Source organism: Marmota monax, unplaced genomic scaffold (genome assembly GCF_021218885.2).
Source record: "Marmota monax isolate L192 unplaced genomic scaffold, Marmota_monax_Labrador192_F-V1.1 WCK01_AAM20220418_F8-fsc00001, whole genome shotgun sequence".
Classification (NCBI taxonomy): Eukaryota; Metazoa; Chordata; class Mammalia; order Rodentia; family Sciuridae; genus Marmota; species Marmota monax.
The window spans coordinates 45,084,317-45,109,680 of NW_026693777.1; the positions used below are offsets into that span (position 1 = coordinate 45,084,317).

The following is a 25,364-nucleotide window of genomic DNA, read 5'->3' on the forward strand; positions in this document are numbered from 1 at the left end:
AAAAGTAGTAGCACAAAAAGGAAGCAGAATCATCCATTGTCCTCCAGAACTATGTAGCATTATCTTACACATATGTGTGACAGGCACACTCTCTCCCTTTTTAGTTTTACCTTATTCCATAAGGTAAACTAAAGAATAAATGAAGAATAAAAACAGAGTAAAATATAAAAAAATCTTAAAAAAGAAAAGGAAAGTTTTGGTATTGAAATGGCAGTCTCCTAAGTTGCTCTAGAAAGTGAGAAAGTGAGAAATAAGTTGTGGATGTTATCCGCAGAGATCAGAACATTTGGACGAGAGTAATGCCCAGTTACTTGGTCCTTGGGTACCACTAAATATACAAATGAATAACACTGAAATAGTAGTCAATTTTCCAAATGGAATTAGCCCACCTTAGTCATTATGATATTTAGTTCGATATTAAGTGAAATTCTTAAAACAAAACAAGCTTTATCAGAAATCCTGCAAAAAAGTATGTACACACAGACACACACACAAATAACTGATACATACCAGAGTAGGAACAGTAAACATCTGAACTGAGAGTGCAGTTACAGAGATACTCCTGTCATGATCATCACTGATATATTCTTTCTGCAGTTGTTTATAATACTGAAAAATATAAATGGAGTCAATTCAAAGTTACTAACAAAAAACTTTAAAAATCTCAATTTAAAAAAGGTTTTAAAATTTAAATCTCAAATTAATAAGTGCTGCAAGAATGTCTCTATCCAGAATACGACAAATATACTTCCTACTTATTGAGGCAAGATATGGCATGGTCAACAAAAATATACTAGAAAATAACAAAAGACTAAATATGAATTCAGTTACCCAAACTACTAGTAGAGTTAGAAGATCTGCTAAAATAAAAACAAAACAAAAAGCACAGGTAAAAATGATGGAGGAGAGCAATAAATTGTGCAGTTTATCCTTTCTCCAAGCAGAATCTGGGGCAATCTTTATTTTTTTAAATATATATTTTATTTTGGGACAGGGTCTTGCTTAAGTTGCTTAGGGCTTCTCTAAGTTGCTATGGTTAGCTTTGAACTTGCGTTCCTCCTGCCTGCCTCTGCCTCCAAAGCAGCTGGGATTACAGGCGTGTGCCACCATGTCCGGATGGAGCAATCTTGAATACTTTTCACTCCAATGGTATAGGACAGGGGATACATTCAAAGTATTTAACAACTGATATGATCCAGAAAACCGACAAATTAGATTCATCCTAGCCTTAAATGGAATGCATGCCAACTTTTAAACTTTTTATCCTTATGCAAATGAACTGGAAATCAACCCTGACATATTAGAACAAATAACAGACATAGCTGTATATTGAGCATCTAGTATGTTTAAGCACAGAATTGGTTACCAAACTTAAGATATTTAATTTTACCTCCCAGAATTCCCACAGAATTTAAGAGATTAAATGCTGTACCAACAATATATAATCTAAATTGACAAATTAAAAAAAAATTTAAATAAAATTTAAAAATAAATAATAAATAAATAAATTGACAGATTATCTTTTATATAAGAAAATATAATTTCAGCTAGGGATGTAGCTCAGTAGTACAGTCCTTGTCTAGCATGCATGAGGCCTTGGGTTCAATCCCCAGGAAAGAAAGAATGAAAAAAAGAAAGAAAATAAATTTCATTCCAGAGCACACATACAGTCCAACATTCTATCTCTAAAGAGTTTTATAAGTACAGTTTTTCCATCTTCAGTTACCATTGCTTCCCAAGATTAACACATGCATCAAATGTTACAATATGCTTATAAAATCCATATAACACAGGTATCTCATCTCATTATTATTTGCCTAATAACAATTATTTTCCTCTCTGCTTCCAATTCCATTCTGGGTCCTATCTCTGCCATATCCTAAGCTTTACAGAACTGTCTGCAACTTAAAATCAGAAGACACCAACAAATATTTATTGTATATTTTTGTATAAGGCAAAGTAGAAAATTCAAAGTCCCTGCTCTGTGTAACCCTACAATCTAACTTGCAAGATAGACAAAAATATATAACAATATAAGGGATATATATAACATGCCGGGTGTAGTAGTGTACACCTGTAATCCCAGCAGATCTGGAGGCTGAGGCAGGAGGATCACGTGTTCAAAGCTAGCCTAGCAACAGCCAATAAGTAACTCAGTAAAACCTTGTCTCTAAATAAAATACAACAAAGGTCTGGGGATGTGGTTCAGTGGTTGAGTTCCCCTGAGTTCAATTCCGGGCACCACCAACCCCCCCCCCCCAAAAAGGATATATATCAAGCAACTTAAAAAGCTCTAAGTTTTAAGTTTGTTTTAGCCTCAGGTAAGGATAACTTTTGCCATTTAATTTCTGCTGCCTTTAGTATGCATATCTTTCCTGCCATTTCCTTCAATTAATTACTGCTACTCTTGTTACAAATTTTACTAATAGCAAATAAATGACCAAAAAGAACAAATGTGTGGGACTGGGGTTGTGGTTCAGTGGTAGAGCACTCGCCTAGCATGTGCAAGGTCCTTGATTCGATCTTCAGCACCATATAAAAATAAATAAATAAAATAGAGGTATTGTGTCCAACTACAACTAAAAAAAAAAAAAAAACAAATGTGTGAATGTGATAACTGCCCTTTGCTTGGCTCTTTCGTCATTTTCCAAACCTATCTCCTGTTCTGCTGTTTCTATACTACCAAGTGCCATCTGTAAAAATATTTATTTAACATAAAATATTAAACTTTTGACAAAGAAATTAATCAAAAAATTCAATTCTTTTGAAACATAATTATTCCTCTGCTTCTCTTAGTCATTTATAAAACTTCTACTTCTGTTTATTGATTTCTATATATAAAAAGCAATTACCTTCACAAATTCCATGGCAAAGAGTTTTTTGTAGTCCATCTCCATAAAAAAACTGCTGAAGATCAATTCATGAAGGATCTTACGGGCACCTATAGATCATTTGGAGTCAGGAGATAAGAGGATATCAGCAAAATGAAAGCAAATTATTCCAGCCATTAGAAGTGAGAAAATATTACAAAAATATTTCACATGTTAATAGCCTTCAAGGACAATTATAAATAGCATTTATTGAAGTGGTACTAATATAGTAAAATTTAAAATACAACCATATACTGCATTTTCTTTTTCTGCACTTCTTCCACCACCTCATCTTACTTTATCCTTTCAATTTTTTCATTCATTTTCACTGTTTCACTCAGAACTACCCTTACTTTGTACTTTTCCTTCACTTTACCCTTTCTCTCATCCTTTACTTTTTGTTAATTGAGATTTTTGAAATGAAAACATAGCTGTTGAGAGCCACAGCCGAAGGGGCCCACAGCGGCCCCAGCAACTTCTAGCTGATTGGCTCCTCTGCTGTGATGCTCATTGGGCTGTTTCCCCGCCCTTTCAGACTACGGAGCTGCTCATTGGGGGACTTTTTTGGCTCCGCCCACGCAACCCAGCCAATCAGCCTCAAGAGCAGGAGGAGTGGGGGAGGTTGAGAGGCTTGTGGGAAGCCGGTGGTGGCAGTTGGGCTCTGAAGGTTTTTCCTGAGGAGCTGTTTTGTTTGGCCTGTGTGGTTCTAAAAATAAAGTTCGTTTCTTTTGACAAGTGGCTCCTGAATTGTGCCCGGCCAGACTGCAGCACATAGCTGTAATAAACACATTATTACATGAAAATATATACCCACTTTTTAAAAACTGGCCCTGATTAAATGAAAAGGTACTGTAATTAAAAGGCAACATCCTTAGTTTCAACACACATACAAATTGGATAAATATACCTTCATATAAGTAGCAAAAGCAAAGGTCTATTTACCTTTGTAAAGCTTTGCATCCCAAAGCATCAACCTGCTAATGAGACATGGATTCTCAGAGCCAGGTTCTTCTTTAAGGCATGCTTGGCAAAAGATTTGCCTAAAGTCACCTGTAAATAAAAGAAGACAGATAATTTTTATTTTTGATTTCTCCGTTAAAGTACATTTCCTATAATAATATATGAAAGAATAACATTAATCCTCCTATGCTTGATGTCAAAAATAATTCTGCCATCATCAAAAACTTGAAAGCCAATAAACAATATTATTTTATATTATGCATTTAAAATATATTATTTATGCATTTGAAGTGTAATCCTGACAATAAAAATAGATACTTGACAAAAAAAAATTATTTTAAACCTAATGACATTTAAAAATTTATGGTTATAAAAACTCAACAGTTTATTAGAAGAAAAAACAGTCTGCATGCTTACTTGAATAGCTCATAATTTTGTTCATCCAGGAACCAAGACGCAAAGCAAATTTCTGATGAGCCATAACCTCAGAGTGCAGTACTTCTACATGAAGTGGATGTTGAGAGACATTTTCTGAATGGCTCTACAAATAAAAGGTACATTGAAAAAAAAAAAAAAAAAAGCTAGTATGTAAATTTTGCTTTCACCTAACAATCTATTCTTTAAAATAATAATCATCATCATCACCATATACCCATGCCATTACCAAATTTCTGAGTCTAAGCATCCTGATCCTATCTTTACTTAGGTGTCAAACCACTTCAACAATATCAAACCACTTCAACAATATAGTCATTCTATTTGTCCTACTTGGGCTCTTATAAATGTGTATAGTCCTCTTAAAAGTCTTGATTATCAGTCTCGGTTTCTCATTCAGAAAGTTACCTTTATATCTTCTTTTGCTTCCTGGCAAGTGGCATAAGCACCTGCTTTAACAGCCCGACGACCCTAATTATAGACAAAAATGAGAATTAGGTAGTGGAATGATAACCACAATCCATATGTAATATATTGCCCACAGATCTAATGAGCTGTCAATTCTAAGTAATTGGCTGACTAAAAGTTCAAGATTCTAGGATAATACATAATACATGCTTAATACCTTTTTGAAGCATCTGAACCTCCAAAAGAGAATTCTATAATTTAGGGTGCTGGCTAGTTCTTTACTTATTATAGTGTATTTCCTATTTTTATCAGGTAATAATAACTTAGGTTTACTAAACTCCTACTATAAGTTGTAAAGAAATAAATTCATATTTTCATGAATGAATTTAGAGCTTTTCAACATACATTCTATTAATATACTTGTCATCCATTAATGGTGTGAATGGGCTAATGATTCCTCCACCCCTGGAGTGAGCTAAATAAGGTCAATATAGGAGTTCCTGGTAACTCAATCTTTTATTTACCTATAAAATTTTACCATTTTCTATATGTGCCATGTGAAAAGGATCAGAAAGCACTATCTTCCTCATTTAACCTTTATAATCATCTTATAAGGAAGGTATCCCTATTTTAGAGAGAACACCAAGACACAGAAAGATTAAGTACTTTCTCTTCAAATCCAAAAGTTAATAAATGGTAGATCCAGATATCAATTACAGGCAGTCCATTTCCACAGTACATACTTCTAACCATCTTACAATATTCGTTCTTCAGCTCCTTAGTATATATGGTAAGAACAGACGCTAGGCATGGTGATGCACGCCTGTAATCCCAATGGCTCCGGAGGCTAAGGCAGGAGGATCACAAGTTCAAAGCCAACCTCAGCAATTTAGTGAGGCTCTAAGCAACTTCGTGAGACCATGTCTCAAAATAAATATAAAAAGGGCTGGGGACATGGCTCAGTGGTTAAGTGCCCCTGGGTTCAATACTGGGTACAAAAAACAACACACCAAACAAACAAACAAAAAACAACAACAAAAAAAACCTACCCAAATATATTAAAGTGTCAATTACACCAGTTAAGGCTGCCATGACAATGAAAAAAAATGCACAAAAAACAAAGTTGTATGAAATTTATTTTAAAAAGAATAAACAAAATAACCTAAAGCAGTGGATCTCAAAATAAACAGGGACACTGGGAATATTTCACATGCAACAGGTTGACATGGCTCCTTATCAACAAAATAAAAAATAACAGATGTTGGCAAGGATGTAGATAAACTAAAGCATACATGTACACTGCTAGAAGAAATATAAAACTGTACAGTTGCTGTGGAAAAAAGTATGGCAGTTCCTCAAACACTTAAACATAAAATTCCCATTTGATCTAGTAATTCCATTTCTGGATATATAACCCAAAGAACTGGAAGTAAAGGCTCAAACCAATATTTGTATGATCATGTTCATAAAAGCATTATTGCAAAAGCCAAAAAGTGGAAATAATCTGTGTCCATCAATGTATGAGCAAAATGGGGTACATGTATACAATGGAATATTAATCAGCCTAAAAAAGGAAAGAAATATTGTCGTATGCTACAATATGAATGAGCTTTGAGGGCATTATGCTAAGTGAAATAAACCAAAACACGAAAACACAAACACTGCATGATCCCAATTATAAATCTAAAACTGTCAAATTCTTAGAGTAGAATGGTGTCTGCCAGGGACTTGTAGGAGCGTTGTTCAGTGGATACAGAGTTTTACCGTTATAAGATAAAAATGTTCTTAAGAGATGTGTTGCACAATAATGTGCACACAATTAACACCACAGTATTGTATACATAAAAAAGGTTAAACAGTAAATTTTATGTTATGTGGATTTTGTCATCATTACATTTTTTTAAATGACAAAATAATGGGGGGAGGTGAAGATGGAAGTATATCATTTGAAGAAAGGCAGATTTTTTTTTTTTTTTGAGAGAGAGAGAGAGAACTTTTTAATATTTATTTTTTAGTTTTCAGCAGACACAACATCTTTGTATGTGGTGCTGAGGATCGAACCTGGGCCACACGCATGCCAGGCGAGCGCGCTACCGCTTGAGCCACATTCCCAGCCCCAGATTTTTTTAAATACATGGGCATTTCTTTCTTCTTCTTTCTCCTTCAATGAATGGATGGATGGATATTTATTTATTTATTTATTTGTTTGTTTGTTTGTTTGTTTGTGGTGCTGAGAATCGAATCCAGTGCCTCACACATGCTAGGCAGCACTCTACCACTGAGCTATGACCCTAGTGCAATACATGGGCATTTCTTTCCCCTCCTTTTCCCATCTTTTTTTTTTTAAATAATGTTGATACTAGTCTCTAGACTTTATATATATATATATATATATATATATATATATATATATATAAAAGTTATTTAGTTGCAGATAAACACACAGTATCTTTATTTATTTTTATGCGATGCTGAGGATCAAACCCAGTACCTCACATATACAAGGCAAGTGCTTTACCACTGAGCTACAGACCCGGTCCCCTTTTACCATCTTTTTAATTTAGTAGGCTTGGGCTGGCCAAAAACAAACAAACAAAAAAAACCTTTTCAACTAATTATAATAGGTATACACATGTACAACTATACATCTTTACAGATTTATAAAACAGACTAATTGCAATACAGCCTATCTGGCCAACTTTTTTTTTTTTTAGTTTTATATGCCTACCTTATCTCATGTTTTATTTTTCCTTATCAATGAATTTTTTTTTTAAATTCTTGGGGGGGGGAATGGGAGGAGGAAATGGTGGTAGGAAAAGGGATAAATAAGACAAAGACACTGGAAGACCTAGATCTTTCCATTACATTTGAAAACGAACAAATTCCAGGTCCATACCTTCCCAAGCCAACTCATCTCATGGGGTTACCTACTTCTTAGAGTCCTAGGATCATGCTAGCTCACAGTAATTCTACAGGAATAATACACCCTGATATTTACAATATTCACCAAGATTTTCTCTTACAATCTGCAATGTTAATTTTGTATGTAAGATGGCAAAATGTGGATTGGGAAAGAGCATCATTGCATCTTTAAAATCTTTTTGAATGTTTCTTTCATGAGAATGACAGAGAATGATCTTCTGAAGGCAGAGAACAATCTGACTCATCTTTATATTTCCTCTAAAGACTGTATAAATATTAAGGGCAGCAGAATACAACAGAAAGGAAGCAGAATACAACAGACGCTAGTATGGCAGTATGTATAAACGTGACTGTATAACCAATGTAATCCTGCAATCTGTACACGTGGGAAAAATAAGAATTCATACCCCATTTGAATCAAATGTATGATATATGATATGTCAAGATCATTGTAATGTTTTGAGCAACTAATAAAAAAAAAGACTGTATAAATATTTAGTGAACTGACTGAGTACCATATTTTAAGAGAGTCTTTGACAAGGTGACATTTATCCAAGGAAAGCAGATGAAGAGAAGGAAAGTTTGACCAGACTGAGCTTATTATCACAAGACAAACAGCCAAAAAAAGAAGAAGAAAGCAGAAATAGTAAATATGAAATTATAGATTTACTAAACTACTTCATGGGCTGCCATCTGAAAACAAAAGGTCTTCTGGGAGTTAGTTTACATGGAGACAGATTTTGACTGAACATGGAAATAAATTCTTCTATGAATGTGTTGTTCAACAGAACCAAACTCTCTAAGTATTCAAGCAGTAGTTAGAGGACCACTGGATAGGGATACTGTATTCTCAATACAGGGGTAGGCAATTTCAGTTGTTTCAACTTTTTTTCCTTTCTTGTATGTTAATACTCACTTTATCAGTAAACAAATTCCTATAAGGACAAAAACAAAACATTTTTTTTCCCTTAAGAAGAGTACTGATGGTGCTGGGATTGTGACTCAGAGGTAGAATGCTTGCCTCTCACGTGGGAGGCCTGGGTTCAATCCTCAGGACCACATAAAAATAAATCAATAAAATAAAGTTATTTGTCCATCTACAACTTAAAAACTTTTTTTAAAAAAAAGAAGAAGGGTATTGAGGGCTAAGTTTGTAGCTCAGTGGTGGAGCACTTGCCTACATGTGTGAGGCACTGGGTTCGATTCTCAGCACCACATACAAATAAATAAAGTTCTATCAACAGCTAAAAAAAAATTAAAAAAAAGAAGAGTATTGAAAGAGTATTTGTTAAGCCTTTGTGAGTTCCTTTCAAGCTTTCTGAAAAAGATAGGGCATATATATACATTTTGTAACTATTGTGAAAATCCAAGTAGACTTTCCCTTGTTCAAATAGTAGTTGAAAATCATCAGCCTGACCAACCTTTATTGCTCCTTCTATAACCTAAAAACACAGTGTAACAATATTAATAAGGGCACTAAAACCTGGCATAACCTGATATCACTGTGTAGGACTAGAAAATATTTGTTAAATGAATCACTTCACTGTTTTCTTTCGTCTTCTTCTATTCTTTCTTTTATAGCTACTCTTTCCCAACCACCTCTTATTTTCTCAGCCACCTTTTCTCCTTTCATTCTTCTCTTGCTTCCTAAATTTTCACCTTTCTTGTCTTCTTTCAAGACTGCCTGACCAATCTCTTTTTCTCAATCTTCTTAACTGTAAATAAATATACATTTCACCATTCCTCCTCAAACCCACTCAAATTCTTAGGCTCTTCACTTCCTTAAAATAAATCTGATTTCAGAATCAACCAACCACAGAGTATAAAAAATATTTAAATCTGGAAATACAATTGACCTGAGGCCAATTAACCATTAACATAGAATTATTATATTCCGTGACTATGCCTAAACTAAAGACCATTCAAAATAGAGGAGAAAACTCAGTTTATGTCTATATGCAGATAATATCAGTGAAACTGGTCTCTTTAGCCCTTGAGCAAAGAAAATTATTTATACAGGAGAGAAATGCTGGAGAAAGTACACACTAGTTGAAATATGATCCTTGCATTAGCAGCCATTAAAACACCAAGAACTAGTTAGAAATGAAAAACTGCCTACACCACATTAAATCCACTAAATAAGAATCTACATTTTTAATAAAATCCTAGTAGGATTCACATGAAAATTAAAGTTTTTTGTTTGTTTTGTTTGGTTTGGAACCACAGATTGAAACAGGGGCACTTTACTACTGAGCCACATCTCCAGGCCATACCCCCCACCCCTGCTTTTTAAAACAGGGTCTCACTAAATTACTTAGGGACTCACTAAGAGGCTGGCTTTGAACTTGTGATCCTCCTGCCTCAGCTTACCAGGTCGCTGGGATTATAGGCATATGCCACCACACTCAGGCTGAATATTAAAATTAAAGGCATCATTCTAACCAGAATTCTTATGTACTGGGAATGAATTGTATGTGTGCCAAGATATTGATCCTCTTAACCTCAAGGTACTGGGCATAGGTTTATGAAACAGAGATGACAGTACCTATCTTAAAGGTTGTTCTCAAAACCTAATGAGATCTTCAAATACACCATGTCTGAAATATGTCAATGCTTGGCAAATGTTAGCCAATTTTATTAAATGTTCATATCCTTTTTTTCTCATTTGCCCTTTCTTTATGATATGCCACCAAATAAGACATATGTAAGAAACACAGAGAAGGGAAGCTAATCACCTATTCTGTCTATATTAAGCCACCTTTTAAAAATAAGTATATTAGAAAAATGGAAGCTGGATGTAGGGATGCTCAGCTGTAATTCCACCAACTGGGGAGTCAGGGGGGGTTTACGCTTGGGCAACTTAGAAAGACCCTATCTCAAAACAAAAAATATGAAGGATTGGGCTTGTAGCTCAGTGCAAGAGCCCGTTCAATCCCAGTACAACACACACACACACACACACACACACACACACATATAAATAGGAAAATTTTGTTCAGAGGATGCAGTTCAGTGGTAGAATGCTTGCTTAGCATGCATGAGATCCTGTGTTCTACCCCCAGCACTGAAAGTAAAGAAAATTGGAAAGTTCTGAGTTACTAATGTTTCTTCCTCCACTTGATTCTATTCCTCTCAAGGGCAGGGGTTAAATTAATATTTCTTTTAAACACCTCTATCACCTAAAGAATCCATTTTCTTTTGGCCATCCAAAAGAAAATAAAAGCTAAGCCATAGAATTAACATTACTCAAAGATAATACAAACAAATCATGTCAAAAATCTCAGAAATGATCATCATTTCTTAATTCATGCATGCATTCATTCATTCAATAAATAACGCTACAGGAATAGATTAACCCTAAACTGACATTTTAACCTATAATTGTCAAACATATTTGGTAAGTTTCTAATTATTAAGAATAAAAGAGGAGGGCTGGGGTTGTAGCTCAGTAGTAGAGTGCTTGCCTAGCACGTGTGTGGCACCAGGTTTGATCCTCAGCACCACATAAAAATAAATTTTAAAAAAAAGGGTATTGTGTCCATATACAACTAAAAAAAAATTTAAAAAGAGGGAAGTTACAAATCCTTATCTAAAACTATGAAACATAAACACCCAAAATCAAAGTTCTAGCCAATTTATGCAAGATGTAAGGAATAAATAGTTATACTTAACACAATACTGAGGCACTTGGCAAGGGCTCCATCAACATTCCCAGGAAACTAATGTAAGACAGAAGTATAATTCAAATAGTGACTACAAACCTCTTTGTCTATGGCAGTGGTGTGCAACTGGGCCTCTGCGAGTTCACAGTCAAGAGCTCTTTGTAGACTGTATATGACATGGTCATAAGAATGGTGTTCATCATTAAAAAGGACACAATAGTATCTTTCATTTTTCTCCCTTTTAATTAAAAAGACACATTTAGATACTGCAACAAGTAAAAGAAAAAGATAAAAATAGACAAAAATAATATATGACATCTATACTAAAGCAGCATATAGATTCATACCTGTGGGAAAATAATACTGTAATAGTGATACAGGAAATGGTGTTTTTTTTTTTAAAGTACTGGGGACTGAACCCAGGGGCACTTTACCACTGAGTTACATCCCCAGCCCTCTTTACTTTATTTTGAGACAGGGTCTCATAAGGTTGTCCAGGCTGGTCTCAAAACTTTGATTCTCTTGCCTCAGCCTTCCAAGACACTGAGATTACAAGTATGTGTCACTTTGCCCAGCAGGAAAGGATCTTAAGTTGAATAGTAAAATGGAATTTTAAAAAATCCTAGCCAGTCATGAGGCACATGCCTATAGTCCCAGTTTCTTGGGAGAATAAGGTGGAAGGATGACTTGAGCCTATGAGTTCAGCACCATCCGGGTAAGCTACTGAGGCCCAATCTCAAAACAAACTAACTAACTAATAATAGTATTTCCTCCAGTTTTTCTTTTCTTTTCTTTTTTAGGTGTAGATGGACACAACACAGTGCCTTTATTTTTATGTGGTGCTGAGGATCAAACCCGGGTCCCGCCCGTGCTAGGCGAGTGCTCTACCGCTGAGCCACAATCCCAGCCCCTCCTCCAATTTTTCTTACTTCTAGAAATTTTATTTTAGAGCTACTATGCCTTATATTCCACTCTCTGTTTACCTTGCATTCTGATAAAGAGGGATACTTTTTCAAGCTCCAGTTTAGAAGTTTCAAGCAGGTAACAATATATGATCAGATTTTATTAAAATTTAATTTTTCCTGAATTTTATTATATTTATTTTATGTATAACTTTTATTTAAGTGAACTGACATTATAATACATTTAGAGATATTTTGGTAAAGCTGTATAAAGTGCTAGCACTCCCATTTTCGTTGTAGTACCTCAAACATGTCATATACTCTCTTAATCTTGCTGAAATGACAGTGCCTTGTCCATCTCTAAGAAAAGGATAATATTTATATTCAAAAGTCACATGAGGATATCATAAAAAATATAAAACAGCTAGGTAAAGTGCTACATGCCTGTGTTCCCAGCAACTTGGGAATCTGAGACAAAAGAGTATCAAATTGCCCAGCCTGGGCAACTTAGTGAGGCCCTGAAAACTTAGCAAAATTCTGTCTCAGAATAAAAAAATAAAAAGAGTTGGCAATGTAGCCAGTGGTAAAGTGCCCCACAGGTTCAATCCCCAATACCAAGGGAAAATAAAAAGAGAGAGAGAGAGAGAGAGAGAGAGGGAGACAGAAAGAAAGAAAGAAAGAAAATTCTGTGTTGCTTTTTTAAAAATCTAAAGACATTGGGCTGGGGTTGTGGCTCAGCAATAAAGTGCTAGCCTAGCATGTGAGAGGCCCTGGGTTCGTTCCTCAAAACCACATAAAAATAAATAAAAATAAAGGTATTGTGTTCAACTACAACTAAAAAATAAATATATTGAATTTATAATATGCTTTTATAATATACTCAATTGATCTTTATAACTCTTAAGAAGCAGACTGTCTCAGCCCTCTTACACGCAGTGTAGGAAACAGAGACTCAAACAAATTAGGACATTCATGGTCACAATGTCAATAAGCAGTGGCATATGTCAATAAGTAGTACTAGAACTCAGATCTGTGAATCCAGAGACCAGTGCTACCTATTACAAAATAATATTCAAGCAACTCTTCCATTTTGGGTAGGCAGATGGCTTCAATTATGTTTACTGACACAAAGTTTCTTAAAAGGTTTAATTGACTTTATCACCTATTTGAAATTAAAAATTGTGGATATAATTTCTCCAAGAAGTTTATAGACCAACAAGAGTAAAAACAATATATGAACTAATATTCTTAATTCTCTCTCCTGAACAAAATAAACAAAAAGCCCTAGTAAACTCAAAGATCAACTAAATTTAGATTTGTGCTATGATTTTGTGAAATTCTGAATATTACACAGGTAGAAAAATTCCCACAAGGCTCAATTATATCTTCCTTTTTTCATTTTTAAGTTAAGAGCAGCTCTTACTATAACCAAAGACATGGCTGTTAGAAATTGCTGAGATTTAGCTAAAAAAATAGTTAATTCCCTACAACTGCAATAATTCTAGTATACCATTACCAGAGCACAGGGAAGGATCTACTTCCTCACCCTCACCATCAAACCTTTCTTTCTTTTTTTTTTTTTTTTTTTAAGAGAGAGAGAATTTTTAATAATTTTTTTTTAGTTTTCGGCGGACACAACATCTTTATCTGTATGTGGTGCTGAGGATCGAACCCAGGCCGCACGCATGCCAGGCGAGCATACTACCGCTTGAGCCACATCCCCAGCCCCAAACCTTTCTTGATTAGAAAAAAAAGCTAAAGATCGGGGCTAATGAGAGAAATATTGTTCCAACATTCCTATTTGTTCACAAACCTTTTGGGAAACCTAGTTGTTGGTCCAGGTCAGAATCAAACAATTTACTTACTGGGATCTGTGGCTAAACTTAGAACAAAACTATCAAAGTACTAGCTTACCTATAAATGCAAAGCCCCTAACAGACTCCTCTTTAACTTCTGTATGGTGTTTACCAAAACATCTCATGTAAAGAAACATTTTGAAAATACTTCCAAGAGTTAATCACTATATATTTTTCATAATGATATTAAGAAGCAAATAACCAGGCTGGGGTTATGGCTTAGCGGTAGAGCACTCACCTAGCGCATGTGAGGCCCTGGGTTTGATCCTCAGCACCATATAAAAATAAATAAATAAAGGTATTGTGTCCAACTACAACTAAAAAGTAAATATTAAAAAAGAAAGAGGGCTGGGGTTTTGTCTCAGTGGTAGAGCGGTTGCCTCGTATGTATGAAGCACTGGGTTCGATTCTCAGCACCACATACAAATAAATGAATAAAATAAAGGTCTATCAACAATTTAAAAAAAAAGAAGCAAATAACCAAAAAAATTGCTATTCAATACTTATTTGCGGGCTGGGGTTGTGGCTCAAAGGTAGAGCGCTCGCCTAGCAAGTGCAAGGCCCTGGGTTCAATCCTCAGCACCACATAAAATAAATACAATAAAGATATTTTGTCCAACTACAACTAAAAAATAAACAAAGGTCTTTAAAAAAAAACAAACACTTATTTGCAATATAGACAATCATCACTAAACTTTTCCCTTTTAACAATTTTCCCTACCTTATCTGCAATTCAAGAGGCAGTTCTTTTTCCTCTTCCCATATAGTCATTTCTACAATGTATTTTATCACCAAAGGGAATATTTTCCTGGCTTGAACAATTACCTCTTCACTCAATGGACAACGTAAATTCTGTAAGAAAGTAGAGAAAAACATACTAAGACTGTATAAAAGTAAACATAGAGGATGATAATGTTATTTATTTAAAGCAATCACTTCTGTGAGTTTATTAACACATCTTCCAGGAAAGAGTTGCTCAGATGAGCTCAAGAAAGTTGCTATCAGTTTGGTTTACCTTCTTGTGGCCAAGTTGGTGTTACAGATCACACAAGACGCCAAGGCAGAACCATGGAACCACTTTCACCAATATTCTCCCTTATAAAAATGTTCTTCTCTGCCTGAGAAGCTTGGTTAGGAAAATTCATGTAATAACTGATTATCCCTTTTAACTCACAAGAACTGTAGTCATAATTTATTTCAACAGAATTGCACATAGCCACTTCGTAAAAAGGCAGATCAAGTATTAAAGACATTTAAAAGATAAGGAACTTCTCCTTATCTTTTAAGGAGAAGTTCCTTCTTCTGCTGAGCCACAACCCCAGCCCGTTTATTTGCTTCTTAATATCATTATGAACAATCTTCACGTGTGAAGATGTTGTGCTGAAGATGTTGTGCTAGAGTATGTGCCTAATACAAGGAAGGCCCTGGGTTGATCCCCAGTACTAGGGAAAAAAAAAAAAAAGAAAGAAAAAAAGGAGAAGAAGATAAGTAAACCAGCCAGTAACTTTATGACTGTGCTCAGATGAAGTATCTTAACCATAGAAAGTAGTCATATCACAGAAACAAAAAGTAGAAAGTTGATTGCCAAGGGCTGGGAAGAGGGGGAATTAGTGTGTAATGGGTACAGAGTTTCAGTATTGAAAGATAAAAGAGTTCTTGAGATCTGTTGCACAACAATGTAAATATAATTAATACTACTGAACTGTATTCTTAAGAATGGTTAAAATGGCAAATTTAATGAGATTTTTATAATTTAAAAAAAGATAAGGTCAAAGAGCCTGTAAAGAGGAGGAAAATTAAAACCTGGGTCTTTTAACTTCCACAACAACAATGCTACGTTCATTACAGAACATTAATAAAAGGTGCAATGCTATGTTCATTACAGAACATTAATAAAAGGTGTTCTCCACAACATCTTCAGCCCAGTTCCTTATCTTTTAAATGTCTTTAATACTTGATCTGCCTTTTTACGAAGTGGCTATGTGCAAATCTGTTGAAATAGTGCATGTGAATGCTCTATGTCATAAGCCATTATAGAATGCGAATCAAAGCCATAATGAGCTACCACTTCACCCCTAGTTGGGTGGCTATAATCAAAAAGGCCGAAAATATAAGTGTTAGTCATGCTGAGGCAAAACTGGAACTCTTATATACTACTGGTGGACATAAAAAAGCCTGCAGCCACTGTGGAAAATAGTCTGGCAGTTTTTCAAAATGTTAAGTATAGTTACCATGACACAGAAATTCTACTTTCAGTATATAACTAAGAGAAATGAAAATATATGTTCACACATTTATATACAAATTTTCATAGCATCATAATTCATAATAGCACAAAAGTAGAAACATCCTAAACGTTCATCAATTAATGATAAATAAAATGTGGTGTGTATCTATGCAACAGAATACATGGCTGTAAGAGAGAATGCCACAACATGGATGAATCTTTTTTTTTTTTATACTTATTTTTTAGTTTTAGGTGGATACAATATATTTTATTTTTACGTGGTGCTGAGAATCGAACCCAGTGCCTCACACATGCTAGGCGGGCGCGCTACCACTTGAGCCACATCCCCAGCCCCAACATGGACGAATCTTGAAAACATTATGCTAAGTAAAAGAAACCAATCACAGGGCTGGGGTTGTGGCTCAGCGCTAGAGTGCTTGCCTGGCACATGTGAAGCACTGGGTTAGATCCTCAGTATCACATAGAAATAAATAAATATTGTGTCTATCCACAACTTAAAAAAAAGAAAAAGAAAAAGAATTAGTTGTTAAAAAAAAAGAAAGAAAGCAAGAAACCAGTCACAAATGACTATATATTTCATGATTGTATTTTCATAAAATGTCCACAAGAGGCAAATCTATAGAATCAGAAAGTAAATTAGTTGTTGTCTAAGGATGGGAGTAGGGAGAAATGGATAGCGACATTTTAATGGGTAGTAGTATTTCTTCTTGGGTGATGAAAATGTTCTACAATTATCGTGAGGATTACAAAACTGTGAATATACTAAAAACACCACTGAATTATATTCTTTTAAATAAATGAATTTTTATATGTAAGCAATTTACATCTCACTAAGCTGTTTTAAAAGTGGAATAAGTAAGAAAAATATGTATAGTAGCTCTTTCAGCATATGAAAAATGAAATAAAACAAAATAAAAAATAAAACTGATTCAGTATAAGGCTTTTAATAAATTTTAATCGAATTCCTATAGACTGTATCATCACAAACCACTAACCTACTCATTTACACTTTAATACCGTCTCTTTAACAGGTCATCTTCTCTCTAGATATTTTGTTCAGAAGCCTTTGTTGAAGAGAGATAAAAAGAATGCCTAAGGTACTAGGTTTATTACTGGTCCATTTCATTTCTGTTTCTTTTTTCCACTCAGCATTTCCTTGTAATTCTTCATGAAATTAGTTCAAGATGAAGAGTTAAAAGAAACTATTCACTGTTTCCATATTGTATCAGAAGCTTTGAGTTCTTTGGAAGAGATCTGGTGAATATGTAAGAAATTTTCAAGAGGAGCATCTACACCTTAGAAAACAAGGTCAATTAGAGGGAACAGAAGAACTATAACTTAAATAAAAGTTACCAAAAAAGCCAAAATAAACAAATTAATAAGCAGAAATACACTGCAAAACTAGAGAAAAACTGCTTTTACATGAATGGGAAAGGAGTCTCTCTTCAAAAGATATTGCCAAATGCTGGGTGATTAGCTATTAGTATCAGCCAGGTCTGATTACCCTAGGTAAATTTCCATTATGTTTGGCACAATGCCGTGCATTTGGCAGCATATAGATTCCACGTTCACCAAAGCAGAAAGAAAGCAAAATGCTAAATACACAGGATTGTTTGTGTTGCCTGGGTTGATTAGTTATGTGCTACCTATAAGGTAGACATCTTTTCTCAAACCTCCAGATTATGAATCAGTTCCAGTATATATCTAGACCATCTGAATCTAATTATAAATCAAAAAAAAAAAAAAAAAATCCAAGATTGGGTTAGTCTGGGACTGATTTCAGTGTTTTGTGGTCTTATGATTTCAGGAAAACCCCAAAGTGGGGTGCTGTTTTAAAAACTCAATGAGCCACTAGTATGGCAATATGTAAATCAATGGATGTGTAACTGATGTGATTCTGCAATCTGTATATGGGGTAAAAATGGGAGTTCATAACCCACTTGAATCAAAGTGTGAAATATGATATGTCAAGAACTATGTAATATTTTGAACAACCAACAATAAAAAATTAAAAAAAAAAAAACAAAAAACTCAATGAGCCAACTTAACTCCTAAGAATTCCTCAGCTACTTCAAGTCTAAAAGTAGACTTCCTGAAAGACCAATTACTGAATGAAGAGGATATAAGTCATGCTACAGGGCTGGAGATAACAGCTTAGTGGTAGAGCACTTGACTAGAATGCTTGAAGCCCTGAGGCCAACACAAACATACACGCACACAATCACAGTGCAAACATGATTTAAAAAATATCAAGAGAAAGAAATTGAAACAATCAGAATTAAAAGGGCTTTTTAAACAAAACAAAAACAAGAGAATGTACTAAAAGGGTTAAGACTAGATAGAATATTTCAGGTAACAGACATCTAATGATTTTAACCAAGAACTAGGCACTTGATAAATATCTGTCAAATGAATAAATAACCATTTGGGATAAATAAGTTAAAAATAATGGAGGCAATCACAAAACAATGCTAAATGATAAATGTGATAAAATGCTAATCCAATAAGTGACTGGGTAATGTGTATGTGAGTATTCTTTGTACTATTGTCATTTTTGGAACTTTTTATAAATTTGAAATTGTTTCTAAATCCAAGCTTTAAAAAAAAAAAAAAAAAAAAAAAAGTACTGGGGACCAGAGTCTATAGATCTGAAATTTTAAGCCCAACTAGTTGGTTTGACCAGTTGTACAAAGTGGAGTAAATCACCATACTGAGGTTGTTTCCACATGTGTAAAATGAGACCACTAAATCCACCTCATAAAGTAATAATGAAGAAAAAATAATGTATGTGAAAGGACTTTAAGTCTAAAATGTTATACAAAAAGCTGAGTAAAATTGTGCTCGCCTGTAGTCCTAGATACCAGGGGAGGCTAAGATAGAAGAATTACTTGAGACCAGGAGTTCAGGACCTATCTGGGAAATACAAAACTCCACCTCTTAAAAAAAAAAAAAAAAAAAATTATACAAATATAAAGTGTTATTAGTGCCAAAAGTACACATAATGGGAAAAGAAGTAATTATTAAAAGAATAATTTTAATGATGATGACAATATCTAAATGGGTCATTACTAAATGCCAGGCATATTCTAAGTACTTTACATGTATCATTTCATTTAAACCTTACAGCCTGTGAGGCAGATGCTAAAAGTCTGGTTCAGAGGGAGAAACTGAAGCATAAAGATTTAATGACTTTTCCACTGTCACAGAGCTAGTTGTATGTGGTGGTTATAAACTAAACCAACCAAGGACATTTGTTTTAGAGGCCATGATGTTGTAGTCTACTCAAGGAAAGGAAACATGTTTTGTTTCTCCAAATATAATTCCTTTACATTTAGAGTTGTATAAATAAAAAAATAAATACTCATACAGTGTAGACACACAGAAAAACCAATGTTTTCTTAACAACAGACCACTATCTTTTGTAACACGGGACCACTATCTTTTGTAACACAGCATAATATTTTTCCCAGTCTGTCATAATCTCATGATTTAGCTATTTGCTATAAAGAAGATGTAAATCATTTATGAAGTTTAAGTTATCAATCTTTTCCTTTTAATGGTTTCTGAATTTTTCAAAACTCAAAGAAAGGCCCAATCTATTTCAAAGTTGTTTTTTCTAATCACCCATATTTTCTACTATTTAATACAAACTTTCTTTCTTAAAAAAAAAAAAAAAAAAATCAATACCTGCCAGGCATGGTGATGTACACCTGTAATCCCAGAGGCTCAAGAAGCTGAAGCAGGAGGATCACAAGTTCAAAGCCAGCTTCAACAACTTAGCAAGGCCCTAACCAATCAAGTGAGACCCTGTCTCTACATAAAATACAAAAAACAGCTCGAGGTGTGTGTGGCTTGGTGGTTAAGTGGACCCTGCGTTCAATCCCTGGTAAATCATTGATGTTTGTGGAAACTATCTGATATTAAGCTTCACTTATTTTTCTTAGTAGACAGCCAATTACCCCATTCAACTGTCTTATCTCTATCCATAATACATTGATATTTCAATATTAAACATGATTTGAAACTAATAGCCCTAAAAGAAATTGAGAAAATTATCAAAGGATATATTTCTTTTTTTGTAAGGGGGGGGGGGTTCCAAGGATTGAACTCAGGGGCACTCAACCACTGAGCCACATCCCCAGCTCTATATTTTTGTATTTTATTTAGAGACAGGGTCTCACTGAGTTGCTTAGCACCTCGATTTTGCTGAAGCTGACTTTGAACCACATTCAATCTTCTTAATTACCCTTCAAATCTTCAGTAAATGCTTGTTGAGACCAAGATTCACACACTAACTGTAGTTGTTATGACATCTAAATGAATCTCCCACCCCCACACCCCACAGCCTTTTGTTCTTCATGAAAGAGACCAGGCCAATTTTTCTGTAAAAGTCCTATATTCTAGATTTATCTTCCTTGTGGTATTTATATATGTTGTTCATCCATCTCCATATTTCCTATAAACTAAAAGTTAGATCTAAATGGGTTTATGAAGTTCAACATTTTTAGTAAGAATATTTCATAAGTGAACTGTTAATAATAGGACCACTCCCACCAATGCTTCCATCTATCCTAGCTTACACAACCACTATTTTATGTCCCTATTGATTTGCCTATTCTAGACATTTCATATAATTGCAATCATGTTCTAAAATAGTCTTTTATGGAAGGCTTCTTTCACTTAGCATATATTTAAGCATTAATCATTTGATGAATAATTGGATTGATTCCACACTTTGGCTATTATGAATAATACTGCTATAAACAATCATGTTCAAATATTTGTTTTAACACTTATTTTCAATTATTTTGAGTATTTATCCAGGAAGGGAATTGCTGGGCTGTAAAGTAACTCTACATTTAGCCAATAACTCTACATTTGCCAGATTTTTTCCCAAAGAGGCTATATTATTACATATTTCAACTAGATTATATGAGGGTTCTAATTTTGTCACATCCTTGCAAATGCCTGCTATTATCTGCCTTTTTTTCTTTTTTCATACCAGGAATTGAACTCAGGGTATTTAACCACCCTTTTAAAAATTGTTTTATTTTGAGACAAGGTCTGGCTAAGTTGCTGAGGCTGGCTTTGAACTCGTGATCCTCCTGCCTTAGCCTTCCAAATCGCTGGGATTACAGGCATGTGTCATTATACCTGGCTTATCTGCCTTTTTTGATTATTGTCATCTTAGTGGTTGTAAAGAGCCAGTTCATAGGGGTTTTGATTTTTATTTCCCTGATGGTTAATGATATTCAGCATTTTTCCATGTACTTATACACCTTCTTTGGAGAAACATTTATTCAGACCTTTAGTTCAGTTTTAAAATTAGACTTGTGTTTTTATTAAGTTTTAAGAGTTCTTCAATAAAGTCTACTTAAAAATCTCCTAGCAGTCATATGATTTACAAATATACTTCTTCGATTCTGGGGCTGCCTTTTCATTTTGTTGATAGTGCTTTCTAGAGTGTGCTTTCTGTATATTATGTATAAAGAATGGTGGATTTCATTGTGGCACATGCACGCGCGCGCGCGCACACACACACACACACACACACATACAATTTGATCAATTTCATTCCCCTAAACCTCCCAAGTCTCTCCTCCCCTCTCCCCTTGATGCCCTTCCTCTCCTTTAATGATCTCTCTTCTACTTCCATGACACATGTTAGAAAACACAGATACTTTTCTCTTTGAATCTGACTTATTTCACTCAAAATTATGGTCTCAGTTTTTCCTGCAAATGACACAATTTCATTCTTCTTTGTGCATATATAAATAACATTTTCTTTACCCATTCATCTTTTGTTGAACACCTAGGCTATTTCCATAATGCGGCTAATGTGAACTGTGCTGAGATAAACATGTATATAAATGTATCTCTAAAGTATGCTGAATTTAATATTGGTATTTTGGATAAATACCAAAGAGTGTCATAGCTGATAAAGTTTTACATTTTTATTAAATCTAATTTATTTATTTATTTTTTCTTTTTCTTTACCAGTGTTAGAAATTGAATCCAGAGCGGAAACACTTTACCACTGAGCTACATTGCTCAATGTAGCATCTTATTTTCTTCTTTTTTAAAATATATTTTTAGTTTTAGCTGGACACAATGCCTTTGTTTTATTTATTTTTTATGTGGTGCTAAACATCAAACCCAGTGCTTCACACACGCTAGGCTAGCACTCTACTATTCAGCTACAATTCCAGCCTCCTTATTTTATTCTTTTAACTCATGCTTTTGGTGCCATATCTATGAAATCTATTGCCAAACCTGAGGCCATGAAGATTTACCCATTTTTTCTAAGAGTTTTATAGTTTTGGCTCCTGCATTTTTTGATACACTGAGTTAATTCTTTTTTTTGGTGGGGGTACTACGGACTGAACTCAGGGGCACTCAACCTCTGAGCCACATGCCTAGCCCTTTTTTGTATTTTATTTAGAGAGAGAGTCTCACTGAGGCGCTTAGCATCTCGCCATTGCTAAGGCTGGCTTTGAACTCGCGATTCTCCTGTCTCAGCCTCCCAAGCCACTGGAATTATAGATATGTGCCACCATGCCCAGCCACTGATTTAAGTCTTAAATATAAAAAATTACATAAACATGTGAGCTGGAGGTTCAACTTCATTCTTTTACATATGGATATCCAGCTGTCCCAGCACTGATGAAAAGCCTATTCTTTTCTCACTGAATGATCTTTATATCCTTGTTGAAAATCAGTTGTTCACAGACATGTGGGTTTATTTCTGGACTCTCAATTGTACTCCACTGACCAAGGGCTATCATTCTGCCAGTACCATACCATCTTGACTACTGTTGCTTCATGGTAAGTTTCACAATAGGGAAGTGTGAGCCTCTTCAATTCTTTCTTCTTTTTCAAGGCTGCTTTAGCTATTCTGGGTCCCTTGCAATTAAATATGAATTTTAGAGTCAGGTTTTCATTCCTATTTAAAAATTTTCTTTTTTTTTTTTTTTTTTTTTGCTTGTTTTTAAACTCCTAACTGGGATTGTCAATTGAGAAAGTACTGGAATCTTAACAATATTGTCATCTGAACCAGAAATAAGGGATTTTTTTTCCATTTATTTGGATCTTCAATAATTTGCTTCAATAAATGCTTGAAAATTACAGAGTACAAATTCTGAACATCTTTTGTTAATCCATTCCTAAATATTTTATACTCTTTGAAACTATAATAAATGGAATTCATCTTATTAATTTCATCTCTGAACTGTAACTATTCATTATTAATGTAGATCAATACAAGAGATTTTTTAGAATTATCATGTAACCTACAAACTTGCTGAACTTTTAAAAAGTTCTAATACTTTTTTTTTAATTCCTGAGGATTTCAAAATACACAAAATAATGTCATCTGCAAATAAAATTAGTTTTACTTCTTCCTTCCCAATCTGGAAGCCTTTTACTACATTTTCTTACCTAAATGCTCTTAATCAACCAATACTTTATTTTACATCACATGAGGAGGCTTATGATACCATTTCACTCTTATTAGTCATGATATTAACACTGATGCTTGATTTGAGATGATAACAGTATTATACCTCCATTGTAAAGTTTCATTTTCCCCTCTTAACCACCAGCAAATAGTCTATGACTAGCAAATAATTTTGAACCATGTTATTATCATTCCTCATCAACCTAACTCTTAGTGGTTTTAGCATACATCAAAGATCTTTGTCTCAAACCAAATATTTCCTTAAGGTTTACAAAATGCTTATTTTCCTAATTCCATTGCCCTTCTCTATTAGCCTGAATTCTTCTAGAAACAAGAACTTTTCCTAATGAACTATGGATACCTGATTACTATAAAATACAATTCCTACAGAAAAGGTAGAAAAAATGTTTATTTCATTCCCTTAAATCACCTCAATTTTTACAGTAGGGAACACTGTAAAAATACTTACTGCCATGGTGAAAAACAGGTTTTACTTAATTTCATTTAAGTTTCATTAGGATATCTACTTATTTTGTGTTATTACAGTGGATATTATTATTATTATTACTATTATTATTATTTTGATAGCCCAATTATCCAACTAAGATCAATGGGAGCCTTTTGGAGCTTGGTCCCTGGTTCTTTGGTCGAAAACTCACACACATTTACATTACCCAAACCTGGAAGCAGGTATTATAAATCTTATTTATTTTAGTGGGAAATGGTATATAAGAGAACATTTGAAGTCAGACATTATGAGACATGACTAATCCAAGCTACTCAGGAGGCTGAGCCAGGAAGACAGCCAAGTTTGAGGCCAGCATGGGCAACTTACAAATACTCAGTCTCAAAATAAAATTTAGAAAGGGTTGGGAGTATAGCTTATTGGTAGGGTGTAGCTTATTGCCAAGCATGAACAAGGATCTGCTGGAATTCCTAGTACCACAGTGGAAAAAAAAGGAGATAAATCAACAGCAGGGTCCTAGAAGTATTCACTGCTATAGGGGTATCTAGAATTCAAAAAGCACAAAAGCTATTCTTTGATATTTTAAAAGGGTTTGTCTGCAAAACTATGTGAATATGGCATTTTGGGGGAAGCACTTTTTCGTGACAATTTTCTGAAAATTTTTAGTGATTACTGACGAAATTTACTCTCTGTCTTTGAATACATTAAGGTACTTTATACTGTCTGATGAAACAAATAATTCTCAAATGAATTAGAACAGGGTTATTCTAAGAGTCTTTTATAATCCTTTAAATTTTTCTGTATTTATGGTCCTATCGTTATTTACCCCATCACATTTCTAAGTGTTTATACCTATCTTGTTGTTTCTTGACTAGGATGAATCTATTTGACCTTTTTGGCTTTTCTTCCTTTCAGAAAAGCAGCTATTGCTAGGCATCGTGGTGCATGCCTTAATCCCAGTGGCTCCTGAGGCTAAAATAGAAGGATTGTGAATTCAAAGCCAGCCTCAGCAACTTAGTGAGACCCTAAGCTTTAGCAAGATCCTATCTCAAAATAAAATATAAAAAGGGCTACAGAGGTAGTTTAGTGGTAAAGTGCCCTTGGGTTCAATCCCCAGTACCAAAAAGAGAAGAAAAGCAGTTATTGAATTTATATCAATTCAACTGTTTTCCACTGTAT

At 34.4% G+C, this 25,364-nt stretch overlaps 1 protein-coding gene across 3 annotated transcripts in view; it reads right to left on the bottom strand.

The window, feature by feature from the left end:
- Ubr1 (ubiquitin protein ligase E3 component n-recognin 1) overlaps positions 1-25,364 on the bottom strand; it is a 157,887-nt gene that overhangs the window by 82,612 nt on the left and 49,911 nt on the right. For all 3 annotated transcript variants that reach the window (XM_046460970.2, XM_058584728.1, XM_046460969.2), the window contains exons 6-12: positions 14,737-14,867; positions 11,357-11,495; positions 4,674-4,736; positions 4,248-4,371; positions 3,813-3,920; positions 2,853-2,941; positions 511-609 (exon numbers count right to left, since the gene is read on the bottom strand). In XM_046460970.2, coding sequence (XP_046316926.1) covers positions 511-609; positions 2,853-2,941; positions 3,813-3,920; positions 4,248-4,371; positions 4,674-4,736; positions 11,357-11,495; positions 14,737-14,867 — 753 coding nt within the window. The remainder of the gene's footprint in view (positions 1-510; positions 610-2,852; positions 2,942-3,812; positions 3,921-4,247; positions 4,372-4,673; positions 4,737-11,356; positions 11,496-14,736; positions 14,868-25,364) is intronic.